The 21,552-nt window shown below is 38.3% G+C and overlaps 1 protein-coding gene across 11 annotated transcripts in view; it reads left to right on the top strand.

Moving 5' to 3' along the window:
• Positions 1 to 18,460, top strand: part of CYRIA (CYFIP related Rac1 interactor A) — a 62,040-nt gene extending 43,580 nt beyond the window's left edge. For 7 of the 11 annotated variants that reach the window (XM_063330514.1, XM_063330508.1, XM_063330510.1 and 4 more), the window contains 9 exons: positions 7,283 to 7,404; positions 8,332 to 8,437; positions 9,498 to 9,634; positions 9,720 to 9,797; positions 10,071 to 10,187; positions 10,283 to 10,362; positions 12,202 to 12,328; positions 14,887 to 15,008; positions 16,399 to 18,460. In XM_063330514.1, the coding sequence (XP_063186584.1) occupies positions 7,354 to 7,404; positions 8,332 to 8,437; positions 9,498 to 9,634; positions 9,720 to 9,797; positions 10,071 to 10,187; positions 10,283 to 10,362; positions 12,202 to 12,328; positions 14,887 to 15,008; positions 16,399 to 16,462 (882 nt within the window). In that variant the 5' untranslated portion in view covers positions 7,283 to 7,353 and the 3' untranslated portion in view covers positions 16,463 to 18,460. Of the gene's footprint in view, positions 1 to 7,282; positions 7,405 to 8,331; positions 8,438 to 9,497; positions 9,635 to 9,719; positions 9,798 to 10,070; positions 10,188 to 10,282; positions 10,363 to 12,201; positions 12,329 to 13,126; positions 14,866 to 14,886; positions 15,009 to 16,398 lie in introns of those variants that run through there. The other 4 variants (XM_063330511.1, XM_063330512.1, XR_010070466.1 and 1 more) reach the window with 3 other exon arrangements.
• The last annotated feature ends 3,092 nt before the right edge of the window (positions 18,461 to 21,552 follow it).

Genomic DNA, 21,552 nt, shown 5'->3' with positions numbered 1-21,552 from the left:
ATGTTATCCCACAGGTGCTACCACTGTTGCTGATGGGCTCAGCCTTGGCCAACGGCGGGTCCGTCTTGGAGCCAGTTGCATTGGCTCCATCAGACATGGAGGAAGCTTCTGGCAGCTTCTCACAGAAAACACTCCTGTAACCCCCCAGCTACCAAAACCTTGGGTGCAAACCCAATACAGATAGCAATGTGGAAAAATGAAGTTGCTAAGAACTAGCTGTTCAAAAAAAGCCCCACCAAACTACCGCTTTATCCGTCTCCCCCCACCTACTAAATACTCCTCCACTTAGATCAGGGTGATGCGGATGACGCCGTGGTTGGAAGAGCCCCAGCAGTGCCATGTGAATGGAACAGAAGTGCAGGAGAGGATGGCAAGCAGTGGTACAGACTTACATATCTTAGGTCAGTCTTGAAGCTACACAGTAAGGTCAGCATAGTAGATTTTTATTTTATTTTTTCCCTTTAGTATCCTTAATTAATGCACATTTTACAGGCACTGTGTTATAAGGTTGAGTTGTTCTGTGCAACAGGAATTAATTTATTTTCTTGTGAATTATTGTTCTCCCGGTCAGAATTCTATGTTTTGATGAAAATTTTGAGGAGGACATTTTGTATTGCATCTTTTGAAAAATGCCATTATGAGGGGGTTTTTGTTTATTTTAAAATATATTTAATTATTAAGTCGCTTTTCATCAGTTCCATTCTCACTTTTCTGTGTTTTTTACCAACTTGTTCTTTTCATAATTGGCCTTAGTCCCTCCAATACACCTCTTCTATGCAATACTTGAGGTCTCGAAAAATGGAGAGATAAAAACAGAAACACTTCAAAAAAAAATGTTTTCTCACCTAATTCAAATGCTGCCTTGTGCTGCACTTGAAAATTGGAAAGAATCATGAAAGAAAAAGAAATTAGTATGTTTCAAGATTTCACCTTCCATTTTTTTCTTTAAATAACTATTTTAATCTTTTCCCAGAAGATTTTAGGCTGGGGGAAAAAAAAAAAAAGTTTAAAACTCCCCTTTTCTGCAGCTGTCTATATCATCAGTTGCAATTCTTATGACACCTTTCTACTGGCGTTATTCTTGATTCAAAACTGGGAACCAGATTTCATAACTCCATGGTCATACTTGAAAAAGCTTGAATCCAGCATTAATTTCAGTTAATGTTGTATAGCAAAAGCGGTTCCGTCTGCTCTCCGGTAATCATTTTGGAGTTAGGCAGTTACTCTGCATCTGTACAAAGAGAAGCAGTTTGAAGATCCATTCAGTCCAGCCTTGAAAGCAAACAGGGAGAAATGGGAACTGTGGTAACTTCAGCAAGTGCTACGGAGAATAGTGTTCTCCTGTGCAGGTGAAAAAAAGCCTTTCTTAATTTGAGGTGAAATGCGAACTATATGCATTCAGCCAAATTACTCTTTTTTTTTTTTTAAGGTTGACTGAAAGCTTTAAATAAAGAAAAGGATCTCTTAATTCCTAGAAAGTGAACTGTATTGCTATTTTACACTTGAATCTTGGTGTGGTTATTCTTATTCAAACTGCTATATACTGGATTTGATTATATACCACTTATTTTGCCTTAATTCCTTCTTAGCTCTCAACTCAAAAATAATGTTGGGAAGAGTGAGTGCCTGGCCAGTCTCGAGTCAAATGGATTTTCTCAGCTCAAGAACTGTTTTGTTCTTTAGATATTGACCTTATTTAAATTAGTCACAGGTAAATGAATTCTGGGTACATGAGGCTCTTTCCATAGCAGCGTACAAGTGTTCTTTTTTTGCAGAAAATCTACTGTCAAATTACTGCTGCCCATAGAGGGCCTTTTTCAGGCAAAGTAAACAAATAATTCCACAGGAATTCTTGGAAGTAATTTGAAGGTTGAGGTAACAACTGTTTGCTTTGAACCTAAAAGGCTAAAGCTCATAGGTTATCAGGAGGTCCCATCCTCTCCTCAGATACAAATACTTTTTATAAGACAAAACTCTATAAACCTTAACCTGAGCAGGTGCCCCTTTTTACTAAATGTTAGCTGGGTGGGCTCATTACTTGATCCTAATTTAATCCCACACCCCCAAGAATCAAGGACACACATTTTCTAGGATGTCCTCCCCCCATCTCCTGAAAGATTAATGAAATTTTCAGTTATCATTGTTCATGTATGATTAAAAGTGTCTATGATTAGAACATGTCTAGCAGCAGAACAACTTCCCACTTTTTCTGTAATAGGATATTAATTAATACCCTTGCTCCAAAGGCAGGAAGGCTGTAGACAGGCCTGTATCCAGCCTGTGGGAGAATAAACTCTTGTCTCCCGCGCTGCAGAGAGTGCCCTACGCGAGAAGCTATGGCTCAGTCGGAGAAAGTCTGTCTACTCCGTGTCTGTAGTGGAGCTGATATCCCTGGCACAGCACCATGCCCGTAGCAAGTATTAACAATTTAGGGAGCTTCACTTTGTTCTAGCTAGTTTAGAAAGGATGAAATTCAAAAACCCAGCATAGGCTGGGCAGGGTAGTGCTTCTACCTAATACTGTTCTTAATATATGGAGTGTAGCAGGTTCTGGTGCCCTCTGAAATATGTTATTCACTGCAGTTGTACTGCCTTTTGTCTTTTCTAAGGACATAAACTAGCTTTTCATCTAATTTTGTCCCAGATTGGAATGGGAAAAATAATTGTCATGATGAGAAAACTGAAATAGGATTTTAGCACGATACAGTAAAACACCTATACTGGTCTCTAACTTGCTGTCAGTGGCTGGTGGAGTTATTGCCCGTGTTCAGCAGTGGAACAGGGCAAGAAAAGCTGAAAACGGCTTGTAGTACCTCTCGTTTTACTCACTATTCTTTTTCAGGGCTGTCAAGGCCGGGTGGCTATGATGTTTTTTACAAATAAGACTCCACATTCACTGAAATGCAACCACTGACTAGCTTCAGTGGGCATCCTGTTAACCTGCAGCCCGTTTGAGCAAGGGTGGAATAAAGTGCTGTGCTTTTGGTCTGCGTTTCAGACACAGGAAGGCTGTGTGGGTTGGAAGTACTTCTTTTAGTACTGTCTGGTATCTCTTCATTAAAATTAATTATTAAGATATTGTTATAACTCATAAAATTAATTACTGAGATATTGTTATACTTGATTTTGTATTGGTCAAGGCTTCATATCCATTCTTTTTACATTTAATCTTGTCCTATGAGTACTAATGTCTTACCTACATAGCAGTTTCTATGCTTTTTCTAACGTGCACTTGGTGAAGAATAAGGCAGATACGTTGTGCTGTTACGGTTTTTGTGAAACAAACGATGGGTATTTTTCTAAGGAAAAAAAAAAAAAAGATGATTCTACCCTCCCACCCCACCATGCATCTGAAATATTTAATGCATCCACAAATGTATTGTAGTTGGTCCAGCTTCCCCCCCCCCCCTTTTTTTTTTTTTTAGTGAAATCTGAAGCCCCATCCAAAACATGGAATAGACCATTGAAAGAGGGCATTTGTTCATGGAATGGATGAATTGTCATATCCTGGATATGTCTTGTAGAGCCAATAGAATTGCATTTCTCTCCAGAGCTAAAATTTTTGCTTTCTAAATGAAAATTTGCTGGTAGAATCCATATATGGAAGAGTAAAGCCTGCTTTCACTCTTGAATTAATATAACAGAGGATTCATTTAGTTGTCAGGTTTAAGGTTCATATTGGAAACACTTGGGTGAAAGAGTTTCCAATTTTGTCTTATTAAAGACAGCGTACTCTGAAGGTGTGGGTGCTGTAAAAACTCAGACTTGAAATGCAGTAAGTCCAGTGATTATGGTAACTTACTATTCAGAGGGCTTGCATTCAATGTGGCTTAGTCGGTGGCTACGGATTTATTTATAAATGGGCTCCAATTACTTAAGCGCGTGCTGGTTCTCTGGCGATGTGGGGTGAGAGGTGAGCACTGCCAAGCAGTGATTCCACGCTGTGATTCAGAAATGGCATTTTTTTTCTCAGAACAGAGACACAAGCTTTGGTATTATTGGATAGAAAAACAATTTGAGAAGCCAAAATCTGTCACGAAGAAGTCTATATTCCTTTTAATTGTTGCTGCTGCTGTTGTTGTTGACAGCAAGATGAAATCTTTTTCAAAGTGATTGATTACATGTTTTTTAGATGACCATTTTTGGCAGGCTCTTCATGTAAAATCCCTTTTGAAACATGGACATGGTCTTATCAGAACATCTGTTCGCATAACATATATTTCATAAGTAAGATGCATGTTTTGGTTTTTTTTTAAAAAAAGCCTGAATCATCCTCCCTACCTTTATTTTTAAGCTAAACGCTTCCACCATAAATATGAACCGCTTCTGCAAACGCAAGCTAAGCCTGTTGCTCTGTGGCCTTTGCAGCCCTTTCCCTCTCCCTTCCCTTTCTTTCCCTCTTCCACCCACCTACCTTCCTCCTACTCCTACTTCCCCATGTGCTGGGATACTACGGAAAGCTCGGTTGGTTTCAAACATTCAGCCTTCCCCCAACTTCCACAAGTTGAATTGGGAAAAATGGAGAAAGACCAACAATAAAGCGTGTTAGTCACGGTCGTTTTTAAGTCCCAAAGTGCTGAGCGGTCTATAGTGTTACATTTCTATCAGGAGCTAATGTTTTTTAAAGCAAATAAATTGGAAAAAGTAAGATAGAAATACCTTGTTAACCAGCCCCTGCTTCAGGTGACCTGAACGTGCACATTTTACACTCATGAACTGTACTAATAAATTACTTATTCTCTTTTGTGTCTTAATAGTCACTGAAAATGTTATTTAATTTTTTATTTAGCCATTAAAATATAGATATTGATTTATAGGTGACTCCTACCTTCTTTCTCTGTTGTTTTATGGTATGTAAGTGTTCAACAAGATTAGTAGTTTCTTCGTTAAACTCCGAAGCATTTACTGTTTTGTTCCCCCCTTTATCAGAAGGTGACACACCTGTTAACGGCGTGTACCTGAGATTTCTTGCAGCTTGGGGAAAGAACCAGTCAGCAACACTGTAAACTTAACGGGACTAATAGTTCATTTCAACAGCCGTGTCCCAGCTGGAGTTTTCCTGTTTGGGGTAGTTTTTCCCTTTGGTGCTACTCCCCTTCGCTTTTTGGAGGATGGTGGAATTTTTTAGTTATGCGAAGTATTTTGCATATAAAACCCAGCTGAGTAAGCACAGTTTATTTTGACTTTTACTCGTTCCGTCTTTTAAACAAGATTAGGGAAAACTTACGGAATAAAAGGAAACGTCAGATCAGTATTGATTCCTGTGCCCAGTCTCATGGGACTCACGGTGACCTGTGAATATAGAAAACATTTTAAGTATTAGTTGCCTCAGAGCTATGGATACATAAGTCTCAGCCATTGGTGTCTGGTTGGTGTAAGGTCCGTAGGTGACACATTTAAGCAAATGATCCTAACCCGAAACATCATGGGGAAGCTTTGAGGACGCCTGCTCTTTCCAGACTCTCCAAGTTAAAGCGGTTCATTTGTTTCTAATGCGGGGTGGGTAAATGAATCCTGTACTGATATATGGGTGGGAAACTGTGTCTCATTTCTTAAAGAGACTGAGAAAACTAAATAGGAAAGGTTATTTTAGTATTTCTTGTCTATTAATGTAGAGATGTATAAAGTATCTCTTCCTAATCGGCGAATTTTTGAACTGTAGGTATCTCATTGCTTTTAATGAAAACAAGTAGTCCTTAAGTCCTAAGATTCACTTTCAGATATTTTTTTTTTCTTCCAAAAACATTAAAATTCTGTTAAAAGCTAATACAAGTTTAAGAAAAAGAAAAATTAAAAGTTGTGTCTCTAGAAGTCTGCTGGGACAATGTGTTATGGTTCAACCTCAGCTGGCAACTAAGCACCACGCAGCCGCTCACTCACTCCCCCCACAGCGGGACGGGGGAGAGAATCAGAAGGGTAAAAGTGAGAAAACTCATGGGTTGAGGTAAAGGCAGTTTAATAGGTAGAGCAAAAGCCGCGCATGCAAGCAAAGCGAAATAAGGAATTCAGTCACGACTCCCCATCAGCAGGCAGGGGTTCAGCCATCTCCAGGGAAGCAGGGCTCCATCACACGTAACTGTTAGTTAGGAAGACAAACGCCATCACTCCAAATGTGCCCCCTTCCTCCTCCTTCCCCCAGCTTTAATGCTGAGCACGACACCATATGGTGTGGGATATCCCTTTGGTCAGTGGGGTCGGCTCTCCCAGCTGTGTCCCCTCCCAGCTCCCTGTGCATCCCCAGCCCGCTTGGTGGTGGGGCGGTGTGAGGAGCAGAAAAGACCTTGACTCTGTGTAAGCACTGCTCAGCAGTAGCTAAAACACTCCTGTATTATCAACACTGTTTCCAGCACAAACCCAAAACACAGCCCCATACCAGCTACTATGGAGAAAATTGACTCTGCCCCAGACAAAATCAGCACAAAATGTGATTGCTTCTACAGATACTGACTACAATTCTATATATAGGTCATCCAGTCTTTAGTCAGTGCCAGTTGGCTTTATGTTTTAAAGCAAAAGAAGGGAGAAGATCTCTACCTTGTCTAACGTGTTGATCTTCTAGGGATAACATCACTCCCTGGGGTCACACTGCTGTGCAAATCCCATCGGGTGGGATCTGAATGGGAAAATTGATCTACTTCAAATGTCATTTCTCTGAACAAGAAAGATCTACAGGTCACTCCCACCTTGAAAACTCATCATTGACAGAGCTGGATTTATTTTAGTAGCAGGAATGATCTCTGACATACATAAGAAAAATGTTTTTAACAGTACTGTATCTGTGTTTTACAAAAGGAGAAATAAATTACCCTGGTTAGGGAAGCCTGGAGGAAAGTCAAAGTGGCGTAATATCCCACTGCTCCATCCACTGAAAGGCCTGATTTTATCCCCAAGCTGCAAGAAGAGTGAACAATTCTTTGTAATCGGGGCTGTGGAGCTCATGAAAGAGAGGGACATTTTTACTAAAGGACTGGTGCATTATCCTATTCTAATAATATTGCTTTATGATACTGCTTCACTTTAAGATCCAATGTTTTTAGAAGAGGTATTATGAGCCAGAGCATACAAAAACTGCACTGCTTTTTTTTTTTCTTTGCTGTAGAAAGTAAAAACTTGAATGTTAGCAGAATGGCAGTGTAGGATAATTGTGTATTTTAAAAAAACACATGAGAATGGAGTTATGCATAGTCGATATGAATATAATGTATTAAGTAGAACTGAGTAATCTTGCCATTTGTATTGCAGCTACCTTCTGACTTCGTGCATTTTGCTTTTCTGTTTCTTAGATGCACAGCCCACAGATGGAGAAAGGGAGGTATGGAATCAGATCAGTGCAGTTTTACAGGACTCGGAAAGTATGCTTGCAGACCTTCAGGCTTACAAAGGAGCTGGACAAGAAATTAGAGATGTACGTTTGTTAAAGTTAATGACAGTTTTTTGGAAGCAGAATCAAGCAAAACTCAATGTGTTCCTCACTTCTGTTCTGTATCCAAGCACATTCTATGAAACGATATGAAAATCTTCATTAAAATTGTGTTTACAAAATCTGTTACAGCCTAGGTGTAATGTTGAATATAAAGCCCTAATGTCAAATTGTTAAATGGTGGCTGCTGGAACTTCTCTTAAGTTTACTATTAGTAATTATTTTTCACTTTGAGAAACAGCATTTCATACGCCTCATTTCATATATCTTATGGTAGAAGTCAAAGTTGAGGACATGGAAGAAGTAATACTCAGATGTTAGAAATGCACTATTAAAAAGGTTGAAAACAGTTGTTCTTCTGTGTAAGTGAAATAATGAAACAAAGTAAATTATAACCTTACATCGACTTTGCAGGCATCTTACTCTATGAAATTGGTCCTGAAGTACAGTTCTGAACTGTAACGTAGAATTTGGCTCAACTGACCAAATCTTTGCCTGCATCAGCTTTGCAGTTACTGTGAGCTGTTGGTTACTTAAGAACCTGAAGATTTCAAGAGCATCGGAATCTTACAAAAAGGCTATTTCTGTAACCTGTAATCATATAAAAGGTCTTCCTTGGTGTTTCTGACATATTTTTTCCCCAAATAACGTGTTAAAACATATTTCCTGTGTGTCAGTGGTGCATTTGAATGAATAATTTTAAATAACTATGTTACAAGGGGAAAGGGAAGGTGGAAAAAAATGGTATTTTTTTGACTCACTAATTTCCTATTCCTGCGCAATGTAATTTCTCGTAATTGTTCTGTGTTTCACAATACTTACTTTCTAAAATGGTGAACTAGAAAACTTCCGAACCATCTTTTGCTTGTTATTCACGGACCACAGTTCTTTACAGTAATATTTTCATTTCAGGCAATACAAAACCCCAATGATATCCAGTTGCAAGAAAAAGCATGGAATTCAGTATGTCCTCTGGTTGTAAGGCTGAAGCGCTTTTATGAGTTTTCACTCAGATTAGGTGAGCCCTGTTCTAGTCTGTCTGCTCATTCGGCTACTTTATATATAAAGAGGTAGGAAGTTTCTTTTTCCACAGACTTTTAAACGGTTATTATTCTTTCTGTTTGATATCAGCAGACATTTAACTGTAGTTACGTTTATCAAGGCCTATTTTTAATCTTAATTTAATTTCAAATTTATCTTAGTTTGTTAGTGTATCACTTAAAATAAATCTGCATTATCTAAATAGAGTACAAGCAAAGAATGGATGAAGTTTTTCTCTGGTGCCTGCCACTCTTCTGCACTCCACTGGTCCCTATGGTACTAATGCAATTTATTTTTTGTGATTTGGATCCTTCCGAGTTTTAAAAGGAATGTAAACCAATAATATTTTGAGACTTTTTAAAAACAGGGATAACAGAGGGAGAAGGGTGTCAATAAACTCTCTCACAGGCTGAAAATCCGAAGTTGGGCATGTTTTACACTGGATTTGTCATCCCTACAAACCCCCAAAAATATGTAATTACTCCTTGAATGAGGACTCTGGAAGAGAACCAGTATGCAAAAATTTATGTATAAAGTGGGAGAGCTCCCAGTGCAAGGGAATTCGTCTACACCATCCTGCTTACTGAGTCTTTCTCTTGTTGAGTTATGTTAGTAATTATAGCCGCGGGAGCTGAAGTACATTGCTATCGGTGCCTAAGAGGGCGCTTTTAGTAACAGAGATGCCAGAATAATCTCTGTACTGAGCTGGTGGCTAATTGGGAAAGATGAAAGAGTTGAATATCTGAATGCAATGAAAATGCTTTCTCGAGAATTTTCTGTAGGGAACCCGGATAAAGGGTGATATAAAGGGAAAAGAGGTCAGCGATACAAAACGGAGAGAAAATGGCAGAGAGCCCAAAGAGGCAGGTCTCTTTGACTAACGTTTCTCACCTTAGAATCGTATGAAAAAGCATTTCTGTTAAGGCCCTGCATGTTCAGAGGGTTTCTTCCCTTCAAGCAAAGTATATTTAGATACTTGCTTAAAGGTTTGTCATAGTGTGGACTGAATAGAATTTGTGCTTCTGATTTTTATTCAGAGAAGGCCCTGCAGAGCTTATTGGAGTCCTTGACGTGCCCGCCTTATACTCCAACTCAGCACCTGGAACGGGAACAGGCTCTAGCGAAAGAGTTTGCAGAAATCTTACATTTTACTCTTCGTTTTGATGAACTTAAGGTTAATAAAATCTTTTAATACCTCCTGAATTTTTTGCATGTATTTTGAACGGAAAGTGATTCTTTCCTATTTGTCTTCCTCTCAGATGAGAAACCCAGCAATTCAGAATGACTTCAGTTATTATAGGCGGACAATAAGTCGCAACAGAATAAACAACATGCACGTAAGTAAATAAAATCTGATCTGCCGTTCACACTGAGGTATTTATTACTATGCGTTTATACCATTAGTGGTGGTGGTTTTTCCTTTTGATTCGCCCACTGTCATGTTCTCTCCTTCACGCCAAGAGTTAATCAGCAGTCCGGATGAAGTGATTAGAGTGGAACTATTTGTGCAACAATCTGCTTGCTGACATGAGCATGTACTGTGTCTTTATCTTGCTGCTGGCAACATTTTAAAGAGTTTTGTTGACTATTTTTTCTCATGTTCTCATCAGCTAGACATTGAGAATGAAGTAAACAATGAAATGGCCAATAGGATGTCCCTGTTTTATGCAGAAGCCACACCAATGCTGAAAACGCTCAGTAACGCAACTACACATTTTGTGTCAGAAGTAGGTAATGGGGGAGAAAAGGTCTAACACAGACATTCGTGATTTTAATTTTGCAAGATGGTTTACTGAACGTTGTCTGTTTTTAACCCTTCTAGAACAAAACGTTACCAATTGAAAATACAACGGACTGTCTAAGTACTATGGCTAGTGTATGTAAAGTCATGTTGGAAACACCGTAAGTTCTACCTTAAGTCTTGTTTTTCTTGCATGATAGAATTTGCATTGTATTTTAAGTAGCCACCTGGGATAAACACAGGTTTTATCCGAATGAAATCCTGTATGTTTGCCTGAAGTTGTTATCACATTTGTATACGCAGTGTGACGTGGTATTAGAAAGCCTTGCCTCCTGTTTTAACCACCTTATGATACTCTTCATGAATCAGCATTGAGTTTTGTCAGGGAGAGCTTACAAGGTCAGCCTGTATTTCCACAAAAGGTTAAAATACAAGTGTAATGTTATGCTCTCACAGGCTTCGGTGTCTGTGTCTTGTCTCACCAGGGCCATAGGCCAACTACTGTCTCTTGATTGCCCATGCCGCTGTTATTAGCACACTAAAGGGCAAGATTTTGGCTTTTCCGAGTAGCATTCTCACAAATGATACTATTTTGAGGATCCTTTGAGTTGATCTTTTTGGATGCAGCCATCTTGTTCTGGATGCGAGAAACTTCAGCTGTATGAAAACTGTACAGTTGGTATAGCCAGTGGGGTTACTATTTAGCTATGCATTTAGTCAAGTCTTTTTTAGGTTAGATATCTCTTTGAGTGGAAAACACATACAAGATAGAGCCGAGGTAGTCTTCCTGTCTTTGAATTGTTTGTTCGTGGTGCCATGGAAAGGGTAAATTCCTGAGGTTATTGTGTTTGTTTATGAAAATTCTGGAGAAGTGTATGTAGGTGGTGGAACTCATCTCACAATCCAGGGACATCTTAGAAGTAGTCATTGAAAACTAGCCTTAGGTATCAGTTCATTTTTTGGCAAAAGTAGAGAAACAGAAAGTTGTGAGTGATCTGCCAGAAGATTATCTGATATTTAGTTCTAATTGTGCGATAACCAAGCATTTTCACATCAAAATGTATGTAGCCTTTAAGTCTGTTCGTGTTACGGTGCTGCGTTATTTAAACAGAAGAATAAAAGTTGAAGTTATTGTAAACTGACAGGTAATATAGTATAGATTTTAGTATTTTTAATGATATGTTTAAGTGAAAAAATCAAGTTTTATATTAAACCAGTGAATGACAGTAGACAAATCTATGTATTTTCTACTCAAAATAATATTTGCTAGAAAAATGGTGATAATTTCTGTTTTTCAGGATTTCTCTACTATAGTTCATTTTTCATTTTCTGATGATGGTTTCAGGGATTAGAGCTGATAGAGGCTGTCTTAACTGTTGCCATCCATATTCTTGGTTTGCAATTGAAAAGTCAAAGAAAAACTCCTTGGAATGAGTTCGGTCCAGTCCTCTCTAGTGGGCCTCCACGTTTTAGATGGTTAGTGAAGCTGGGCTGTTGAAGTTGCCTAGGGAATTGGTGGGGGGGAGAAAGAGAGAGATAGCAGTGACTGTGACCCACCTGAGTGAAGCCCTGGACTTACTAACTGCTGAAATTAGTCCCCACCTAAATGTTAATTGTTTCAAAGTAGGAATTTAAGCAAAAAAGAGTAGCTTTCCTTTGAGGTCCCAGTGTTCTGAGGTTCCGGTTTCTAAGATTAAACAGAAGTACAATCAGTCTCCATGATACTGTGGAAGTCTTCTGTGCGGCCATCGTCTTAGACATTTTGCTGAAGTGAGGATCCGAACTCTGGAGGGGTGTTAGAAGGGGTTTACGTATCTATTTGCTTTCTAACCTTCCTGCTAAATTAACAAAGACTTAAACAATTCAAAGATCTTTAAAATCTTACTAAGATTCATCTTCAACCTTGAAATACAGTGTTCAGATTTCATGCGTTCATAGTCTAGCTTGCAAAATTTTCCAGTAAAAAGTCGACTGTTTGTTTCTTTTGTTCTGTTTTCCAGCGAGTACAGGAGTCGATTCACCAGTGAAGAGACCCTTATGTTCTGCATGCGAGTAATGGTGGGAGTTATTATTCTGTACGATCACGTTCATCCTGTGGGAGCTTTCTCAAAGACATCAAAGATTGATGTAAGAGTGACTTTTCTTTAACGATCTGTAGGTTTGAGAATACTAGTCTGCAGGTTTTTTTTCAGCCCAAGCTTATGCCTTTGTATAAATTACTGTAATTACTTTTGAATGGCAAAATTCAGAAATTATCTTCAACTGCATATTTTAATAGATCAGCTTGTTAGAAATCAAAATAAGGATCAGTCTTCTTTTCTTTGTATTTTCTCCCAGACACAGATACTCATTTGTCTTTGTTAGCTCTGCTTTCCTGACAACTTCATGGTTAACACTAAAATAATTTTGTATTACACTTACCCTCGAATAAGTTCATAAGGTCATAATTTTTTATTACTCATGTAATTTATTTATGCTGAAATGCTCATCTTTGGTAGTAGTTCTGTTGTAAATAAGCAGATATTCCACATTGTCTCTGCTTTGTCTGAGATCTGAAGTAGCAGAACTGAAATGTTATTGTAGTAATGTTGATAATGAGCCTTCAGTTTTAGCTTTGGCATCGCCAGTCACAGGGAAATCAACGTTATTTTTACGTCTGAGATACTGCAAACAAAAAAAAAGTACTATTATTTGGGCTATGTGGTTTTACAAACCTAAATCTCATGCACCACGTCTTTCAGCAGAAATAAACTGTAAGTCATGGAAAAAAGAAGCTAAGTCTTTCCCTTTGCAAGAGGAACCTACTTCAAAAGGGAAAAAATAATATATATATTATTGTGCTCCATGACACTAAGTCTTCGTTAGCGTTTTTCATCTACAGATATCAGTATTTTACCACGGCTCCTCTTTGGCTCTCTTTTACAGAGGGAAAGATACGGCACAAAGAGGTGAATTGATTTGCTCAAGGTCATGCAGCAGATAGAGCCTGGGAATTGAATGCAGACTTCCTGAATTCTAATTCACTCTCTTGCCTACAGAGACTGCACAAGTAAAATTTTGATAGGACCGACTCTACAGTGCTTGTACTTTGTTTCGCACGTTTATTGTAAAGCCCTGTAATCTTACAGGATAGTTAGTGGGATGTAAATGAGAGACAGGAGATGTATGACTCAGTTTTTAAAAATGAGTACGTGGTCCCAAATTTTAATTTGGTTAATTAGTTTAGTGATTCTTCTCTAATGAAAAAAAAGCCTTATAATATTTCAGATGATGAGTTTGTTTTACTGTGAAAAATGACTATTTTCTCCAAGCTAGTCAGTTCTTGGGAGCCATTTCAAAAGAATTTCAGGGACAATGGAACAAATTACCCTTTCCTTAACTCTTTCAAGACTGGAGACTTTATTTCAAGCTGTTATTTGCAGTCTCCTAGCTTAGACATCCTTACAGCTTTTCCTCTTCGACTGTTTTGGGGATTCTGATTCTAACAAAAAAAGAATGGTTTGAATTTTTATCTCCTTTGAGTTTGATCTGATGAGGCATGTAAACCTGTACTGAGTGATGTGAATAGAGTCTTGAGTTTCTCTAATTCAGGAGAAGTAACTGCATCACTTAAAAATGTGTGCTGCTGCCCTGAGAATTTCATCTGATCAACAATTTGCATAGCTAGTTTTGTCTTCCAGGTAGCAGTGAGCCATCTGAGCAGGGAGCAGTGATTGTTAGGCTGGTCATTGCACAGGAAGGTGTCACATTTTCCAAATAATTTTTAATGGCAAATACATGGACCCTGACTTCAGTTAAGTGTTTAATCTTCCACTTTCATAATAAGGCACAGTTGCTCCTTAGCTATGAAGAAAATACTGACATGTAGATTTAGCACTGAAATGTGACTTGAGAAGGTTCAAATCTTGATTCTGCCATTTTCTTTATCTGTTATTTTAAATAAAGTGGAATTCATCTAGACTAATTTCTGGATAGCTATTAGATGTCTTCATAGCAATTGGAAGAAGTAGGTACTTCTGGAGCACAATTCACTACATCTGAAAGTATATTCTAAATAGGCTAGAGAATATTTCTCTCTGTTGACCAGATACGGAATCTGTGTAGGAGGTCAAATGAGTCCTACCTTTGCTTTCTCTGCTTCATTTCCTCTTTTGTAAATTTGGACAGAGTTTCAGCCTGTTTTTCACAGTATCCTCTCGTTCAGTACGGTGTTTAAAATCATGATGGACTTCTTATCTCAAATTAAGTTTGTAACCACTAGTCAGGAAACTAATCATAAGTTATCGCCAGTTACGTTTACAACTAAAAACTGAATACTGAAAATTACTTCCTTGTGCGCAAGCATAAAAATAAAAGTCAAAGTTGAAACATCTCTTCTGATAGTTGCCAACAGCAATGACCTGGAACTCTCTTCCAGAATGTTTTTTTAGCTTATACCAGCTGTTCTTGGTATTTAAGTCGGAATTGGAGAAATCATATGCAAGTTAAAATATATACACTTGATATATAATTTACTATCTAAAAATGCTTATTAAAGTAGATGTCGTTTTCTCAAAAGTTAGGTTTTTAACTTAAGATAATTTTTAATAAGTTATAATGCTTTTATTGTGTCATATAAAGCAGCATTAATACTCAGTAGGAAAAATACCCTGCCTGTCTTTGGTGAAATTTTTCCTTGTTTTCAGCTAGTGCAATTCATATATTATTGTTCAATAGTGGCATGCTTCTGTTCCCAGATGAAGGGATGCATAAAAGTTTTAAAGGAACAACCACCTGACACTGTGGAAGGACTTCTGAATGCTCTCAGGTATGCGTGGAATAATTGCTTCATTCAGCCTTAACAAATTCCTCCTTTTTTTCTCTCAATTTAAGCCTTTTCACCTTAGAAGCTTGATCTATTAAGAAAATTGTCCTTTCAGGTTTGCCTTCATCACCTGGGGTTTTCTTAAGTAATACTAATTTCTTGCAGTTCTATTTCACTTTCATAAGCAATGACTATTAATATTGGAAGTTGTAACGTCCTTCTTCAAACGTACTTAAGATTTGTTTTATTGACTGAAATTTAGCCATCTAAAAGGTAAACAATACATCAAAGGTAAACAATATATCTGAGCTATGATTTGTTACATAAAATACCCCAGCAACTAGAACATTTCAGAAGCAAAGAGTAGAATTTATGTTTCTCAGAGGCTTGGTACTTCCTTTCTCTATTTCCCTGCTATTTTGTAACACTTTTTTTTTTTTTTTTTAATTTTGCTAAATGATGCAACTTCAAGAAAACAGCAACCTAAATCGCAATCCCGTAGCTACGTGTTTAAGGTGCTGTCTTGGGAAGCAAGATGGAACAGTCTGACACTTCTCTGAAGCTGAGAAAGGAGTCTTAGTACCAAGTTTTTCAGAGGTGTATCGAATTCTCTAGCTGCTGAATGCTTGGATAGAGTCAGAACAGCAGCCATAACCATGCTTAGCATGTCTTTTGAATTAAAATTGATGTGGAGTTAAATCCTACAGATACATGCAGATACATACATAAGCTCAAGCTTATGATTGGTCTCCCTACGAACATAAGCAGTGGAGAATGTGGTCTTAAATGGAAAAAAACACACTAAAGCTTTTAGGTCCTCCCAAGATATTCCCCAAAGTGTAACTCAGCACCAAACAAACTCTGCTGGTTACGAAATCCCCCCAAAATAGAAGACCCTCTGTGTGATGGTGCTTCGTAAGATGTAAAGCTACGGGACGTTTAAGAAAGCTGCTTAAAATTAGACTTATAGATTATGCCAAAATTCAGTCTAGATTCCTAAGTTCTTTTAGCATTTACCCTATTTTTATGTCTTTCCATATTTTTTACTTCTTTTGAGGCTTTTACCTGGAAAAAAAGAGGTAATTTCGACCCAAAATTATGACAGTGTCGTAGACTGATGGCAAACAGTATTTAGCCAGGATTTAGCCACAATTCTCCACCTATTAACAGGGAATAATTTATTGCAAGAGGTATTTAGAAGATAAGGAGTACCAGCCTATGAGCCGTTAATTTCCAGTGACTAGAGGAACATTTGAGTTCCTCCTTTGTGTAATTGAAGGAACCTCCTTTGTGTAATTCTGAAATCACAATTTCAAAAACAGGCACTGAAGTTTTCAAATTTTTCTAATCCCTATTCCTTTTGTAAAATACTGTTTTAACTTGCAATTTCTAGGTTCACTACAAAACACCTGAATGATGAATCTACTTCAAAACAAATTCGAGCTATGCTGCAGTAGTATCCTGAGACGAGTAGATGTTTGTATTGATCACAGAAGATGTGTATGTTTACATAATTTAATACAGTTTGATGTTAATACTTGTGTGTATTTACATAACCATTTTCTTCACATTGCTAAAATATACGAATCTGTTCATAACCTGACTGACTTTATATAGTGCAGCCTAAGTTTTTATGCTAGCCTTTATCTTTTGACTTTTAAAATACTTTTTTACTTAGATACTTCAGCTACAACAGTTTATCTGTGCATTTGAATTCTTAAACACCTTCTCTATCAGAGAAGTAAGTAGTAGTGAAGACAAAATGGAAATCAAATAAACTGAAATGTCAAAGGTGCCCCAGAAAAGGAACCTTAAAGAAGGAGAATGTTAATAGAATTAATTGGGTATGTTTTAAGAACGTGTGCACAGTTATTTAGTTAGTCTTAGGATCTCCTCGAACTTGTATGAATAGGAGAATACCTGAATGTTCATCACTCTCATAAAATGCAATGTCTTTCCTGTAATAAGTGGAGATCCACCTGATTTTAAGTATTATGTGCTGGCTGACATCCAAAAATGTATTGCAAAGAGGTCATTTTACCTCTTTTATTAAGTATAAACTGTACCTTTCAACCATGAGGAAATTAATATCCTTTTTCAGATTCAATATAAATAAACATAAAATATGTTTTAAGACCATTGCTAGATTTTGAAAATTCTATATAATTTTATTAGATTTAGAAAGGAAGGGGGAAATTCTAATGCCTTGACTTAACTAGAAAGCGTTTGTCAGTGTAAATGTACCATGATGAACGTTATCTCTCAGACAGCTCTACCCAGCACGTAATTATTTTGCTGATATAAACCAGTATAAAACAGAACACTCTTCCGTAGCAGCAAACTTCCCTAGTGTCAAATTGGCCTCATCAGACTAGGGATGATAAAAATAAGTTTTAAGAGCTGAGCTGTTCTTAGGTACTTCGTCAAGTTCCTTGATAGTATGATGCATTAGATGAATCAGAGTCAACACAGAAATACCTATCAGCTGACTGCTCTTCGTTGGGTTTCGAGATGTGATTGATGCTTCAAGGAGTTGAGTTCCTTGCCGAGTTGTTTGTTCTTATTTTCTAGTAATTTTTCCAGTAAACGGAATAGAAATGCTTTGCCAAAAGCAGCAAAGCTCATGCTCTGTTAACCGTGTCTTCTGGGTGGTCTGCAGTTGCTGTACATATTCTTGCAGAGGTCACGTTCGGAAAATGTGTTCGATTTTGTGTACTTTGCTTGCATGTATGTGTGAAAACGCCAGTGCTTGTGCACAGATTCAGATTTGTATTTGCTTATTCCTGTGTACGTAAATCAGGGTTTGTGTGCTCTCACTGGAATTTTCATGCATATCACTTCTAAAACCATTACCTTAAGACTTTGAAGATGCATTTGGTCTGCTGAAACTGGGCTGCGCTGTGACGAATTCAGTCATCGAACTCAGTCCTTAAACGGTATTAATATCGTAAGTTCTTTGGAGTAGGAATTGCCTAAAGAGTTTATTTCTGAGCAGAACCGCCACTATGAGGTTTCTCAAGGCTGGTCAGAACCCACAGGCGCCAGATACCGGGCAGCACCGCAGCTCCAGCGTTCGTGTCACACGGCAGCAGTTGCAGCCGCAGATCGCTATGTTGTTGTCAGGAACACAATTAGAAATCACACTAGGTTTTTTTTTTCTTTTCCTAGAAGCAGTGATCACACTGCTTTTTCACAGTAGTAAATCCACTGTTTACAAACTCCATGTCTAATGGGGGGACATTTACAAATGTGTATTAGGGGAAATCCTGCCTTGTTCATATTCACTTCCAGTTAGGTAAATCTAGGTGGATGGCACATCACTCTGTTGAGCTTTGGTAACTGAAATTAATACACGCTTACCTGCAATTATTTGTCAAACAATGAAGTCTTATCTTTAAATAGCCCTGAGGAAAGCTATTTGTCACTTGTATAATAAAAATGTAAACCTTAAAGCATTCTGTGAGTTGTCATGTGCTGTGTGCCGAAGTCACTGAATTTCTTTGCCTGCCACGATGTTTTTGTACAGAAGTTTGTTTGCAATAATAAAAAGTTTGGTACAGTAAGCATTGGGGCTGTCTGTATTTAGAGACAACGTAAAGAGGCTGAGAAGTATCTCATGTAAAGTTTCGGATCTGAGGTATTGCGCGCTCACCTTTATGCTTCCAGTTTATAGTTTATTTTAAAAGCACTTAAAATATTTCACTCGTATGCCACAGCAATCTAACCTCACGTCACTTAAACAATTCCTGGGCTTTTCTGATGATTCTTGGCACTTATCTGTCATCTTGACATGGGGAAGTGGCTGATACTACTTTACAGAGTGACTTTTGACAGTGTCGGTGACTTTTATATCTTCACATTAGTCATCCTAGGCTATGGTGGCCATCTCAGGTTGCATTTATAATCAATAAGGTCACCAGAGGATGATTCATTTAATCTTAAGTGCAAATGAATTTCTCTCTGAAGAAGAGTTATATAGACTAATGGTCAAAGTTACTGATCTCCATTTTGTCTGTGGTTCTCGTTATTTTGGTTCATCATTAGGTAAGGATACCTGTTTGTAGTATGGTAAATATTTAAACTTCTTAATGACAGCATTTCTGCTGCTACTAACTTGCTGTCACAAAGGATAGTTGCTGAGATTATATTTACTGGTATGTGACAGACCACATCACTCAGATAAATTATCTGGTGTTTTCCATGTCTACTAAAATTTACAGAGCGACAAAAAGTCTTCTTTGCTACTTTCTTTGTTGTATTTCAGCTAAATTTAAATGGGAAATGTGATGAAAGTAGTGTATAAGATGACTTGTGTTCTTACATTTACTCTGAACCAAACAAAGTAAGACATAAATTCTTCATATCAAATGATCGCTCTTCCCTCTCCCCATTTCCTTCTTGAGAAGTTTAATGGAATCAATATATTCCTACAAAAACATAATGTCAGTAGGTGGATGCAAACATTTGGGAAATGCTGCATCTTTTTTTATCCCACATCTGGTTTGGGCTATAGAGGGCTCTGTGTTCATGTTTAGATATCTCTGCAACCCATTTGAATGTAGGCAAGTATCCTCAGTGGCAGCTTCCATGTTTGCAGAACAGGGCTTAAAAGAACAATGAGAAATATAAAAGAACAATCTGCTTGTTACAACAGAACAATCGTCTTCATGGCTCCTTGCTGGACATTCTCCGGTAAGTCCGTCCATGGACTTCTTGTACCAGGGAGCCCAGACCTGGTACCAGCATTCCAGATGTTCTTACCAGTGGTGAGCAGAGGGGAAGGATCACCTCCCTGAGCCGGGCCCTGGCACTGTTCTGTCCTCAGTGGGGTGGCGAAGAGAATCGGAAGGGTAAAAGCGAGAAAACGCGTGGGTTGAGAAAAAGGCAGTTTAATGGGTAAAGCAAGCGCTGTGCACGCAAGCAAAGCAAAATAAGGAATTATTCCAGTGCTTCCCATCAGCAGGCGATGTTTGGCCGTTTCCAGGAAAGCAGGGCTCCATCGCGGGTAACGGTTACGTGGGAAGACAAATGCCATGACTCCAAATGACTTATTGCTGATCATGACGTCACACGGTATGGAACGTCCCTTTGGTCAGTGGGGTCGGCTCCCCCAGCGGTGTCCCCTCCCAGCTCCCTGTGCACCCCCAGCCCGCTCGCTGGTGCGGTGGTGTCAGAAGCAGAAAAGTTCTTGTCTCTGTGTAAGCACTGCTCACCAATAGCTAAAACATCGGTGTGTTGTCAACACTGGTTTGGTCACAAGCCCAAAACACGGCACCACGCGAGTTACTGTCTCTCCCAGACAAAACCAGTACAGATTCTTGCCTGTCCAATTCCATGAGTCTATGAACATCAGAAGTCAGGAAATACAAAGTTTTGCGTATCCAAAAGCTTGTTAATAGTTGCAGATAGTTGGAAGAGGTGGTTTTTTGTGTTTGTTTTTTTTTTCTTTAAAATGTAGGACACGAATTACTGTTCTCTTGCCCCAGGTGAATCTCTAATGCAAAATCACAGAACGTATGAATTCACACGGTGAAGCAGATGAGGTGAAGCAATGGAAGCCAGTGAGCTGAAACAGGGACATGAATTCGATTCACCAGGAGGAGAGCAAAGCCCATTTTGGTTAAAAAGCCGATGTAGCAGATGTAGTGTTTTAACTTGGTAGTCTGTAATGTTTCTTGCTACGGGCTAATAAAGGTGAATTCCAGACTGCCACGTAATGCAAATTCTGCAAACACAGAATTCTCTTTCACACCGATTTGACATAAATATAACTCAATTGATTTCAATAGAGCTGTTTCTGATTGACGTGGGTGTAAACGATACCCTTTGTCGTTTCTCAGTCGTGGCCTTTGACCTATGTTGCTTATTACTGAGCAAATTGAGTCTTCTGCTAGTGCAGATCAATGACGTGACACGATAATCTTGCAGAGATCTCTTGCGCTTGACTGCTTTGAAATTAAAACTAAAATGAACAGTGCTGTAGGTGTCCTAGAAAATCAATAAGTATGTAGTTAAAAAGTAAACCAAACAAGTGCTAATCCTGAGTTTAAGAGGAAGATCTATCATGATTTTTCAGCAGATCTTAATTTGGGGTCCAGGTGGAATTAATATAACTCTCTTGGATATTTGGGCTGTGACAATTAAATATGTAGACTTGGGTATTAAGGAGTTGACATACCTCTTGACATTTTAAAATTGCTACCAGAACTTAAAGGTTAGAATATTTCTATGTGGCTTGGATCAAAATTGCTGTTGCAGCTTGTGATTGTTCTCATTCTGATTCTGCATTCACTTCAGTGAAATCCTAGGGTTTAAAGAAATTTTCCATGGATTTTAATGAAGTGGCAAACAGCTACTCTTTTACTGCCTTGAAACTGTGGAAGAGTTTGTCTGTCTTCTCTAGACACACGAAAGAAGTTGGAAGAGGACGGTGGAAGGTGATCAGCCTCAACTGGTTTAGATCTTCCGTAATGAAAAGAGGACAAAGTATGAGGCTTGACACGGATGCATTCAGAAATTACCCTGTCCTGTGGGTCGTGTGACACGG

The sequence above is a fragment of the Chroicocephalus ridibundus genome, chromosome 3 (genome assembly GCF_963924245.1).
Source record: "Chroicocephalus ridibundus chromosome 3, bChrRid1.1, whole genome shotgun sequence".
NCBI classification, from domain to species: domain Eukaryota; kingdom Metazoa; phylum Chordata; class Aves; order Charadriiformes; family Laridae; genus Chroicocephalus; species Chroicocephalus ridibundus.
Note: the sequence above shows the minus strand (reverse complement) of the source record. Positions and strands in the feature narration are given on the sequence as shown.